This window comes from Bison bison, unplaced genomic scaffold, assembly GCF_000754665.1.
Source record: "Bison bison bison isolate TAMUID 2011002044 unplaced genomic scaffold, Bison_UMD1.0 scf7180017862289, whole genome shotgun sequence".
In the NCBI taxonomy this organism is placed as follows: domain Eukaryota; kingdom Metazoa; phylum Chordata; class Mammalia; order Artiodactyla; family Bovidae; genus Bison; species Bison bison.
The window spans coordinates 11130-12118 of record NW_011492861.1 but is presented as its reverse complement, the minus strand read 5'-3'; the positions used below and the strand labels follow the sequence as shown (position 1 = coordinate 12118).

Genomic DNA, 989 nt, shown 5'->3' with positions numbered 1-989 from the left:
TTTCTTTTTGTTTTTCATCTATAACTTCACGGATCTTATTTCAGAAAATGGAAGTAGCAGCATGACCCACTGGGCCCACCATATCCATCCACACTTGGTTCAATCCCATTTAGTAGTGAAATTTCCCGTTGCCTTCTTTACTGCTCACCTCAATAGCAGGAATAAGTGAACATAAAAACTTACTTTTAGTAGATACTTCAAGTGTAGCCCACCCCCAAGTAAGAAGATAACCCTGAACAGCAAACAGGAGAGAAAAAAGCAAAGCAGGTTTTTTTTTCTTCCATTTTTATATGGTTTTCTTTTAGAGACACTGGCCCAGTTTCTACTAGCTTTTACCCATGTACTTCAAAACTCATTTTAAGGTTATATTAATACAAAAATAGTGAGGGTGGCATTGCGGACCAATGGGGACTGATCACAAACACTTCCTATTCATTGAATTTAATTATTTTATGCAGTTTCACACTTCTGACCTTGTTTTCCAAGTATTAAATTTCAAATAACAGATATTAATTTTTTACACTGTACTTATCTACCCTAAATCCCTTAGGAGGCATTCGGAGAAGATATTTATTTAATAATCGATCAAGACAGTTAAAGGTTGGTCTGAGTCGGTTTGGATATATCATAAAAATCAATAAGAGAATGAATAGTTTTTCACTGAAGCCATAACATCCTATGTAAAAAAACATTTAAATCTGCTTTTTGTTTCAACAACCCAGCCTACACTGAAATTCTAGAACACTTACCTCTTCTACTATCTCTCTTCATCTTATTTGGATCTTCATAGTCCCCCACCCAATTATATTCCACTGGCATAGATATAGGTCGTAGCTTGCCTAAACACAGAGAACAAAATTCACATCACATTGTTTTTCTTCCCCATGAATGCTCAAACTTAAACTGACTTTTAGCTACAGTCTGCAAAACACACTCACTCATATGCAACATTATGGTTGGCATTTGTGAAGATGAAAAATATGTGTGTT

General features: G+C 35.2%; 1 protein-coding gene across 1 annotated transcript in view; it reads right to left on the bottom strand.

Moving 5' to 3' along the window:
* LOC104983379 (connector enhancer of kinase suppressor of ras 2-like) overlaps nt 1-839 on the bottom strand; it is a gene marked incomplete at its 5' end in the record, with an annotated part of 3065 nt that extends 2226 nt beyond the window's left edge. Inside the window, one exon of the mRNA XM_010832835.1 lies at nt 750-839. Within this exon, the coding sequence (XP_010831137.1) occupies nt 750-839 (90 nt within the window). The remainder of the gene's footprint in view (nt 1-749) is intronic.
* Nucleotides 840-989: the final 150 nt, after the last annotated feature.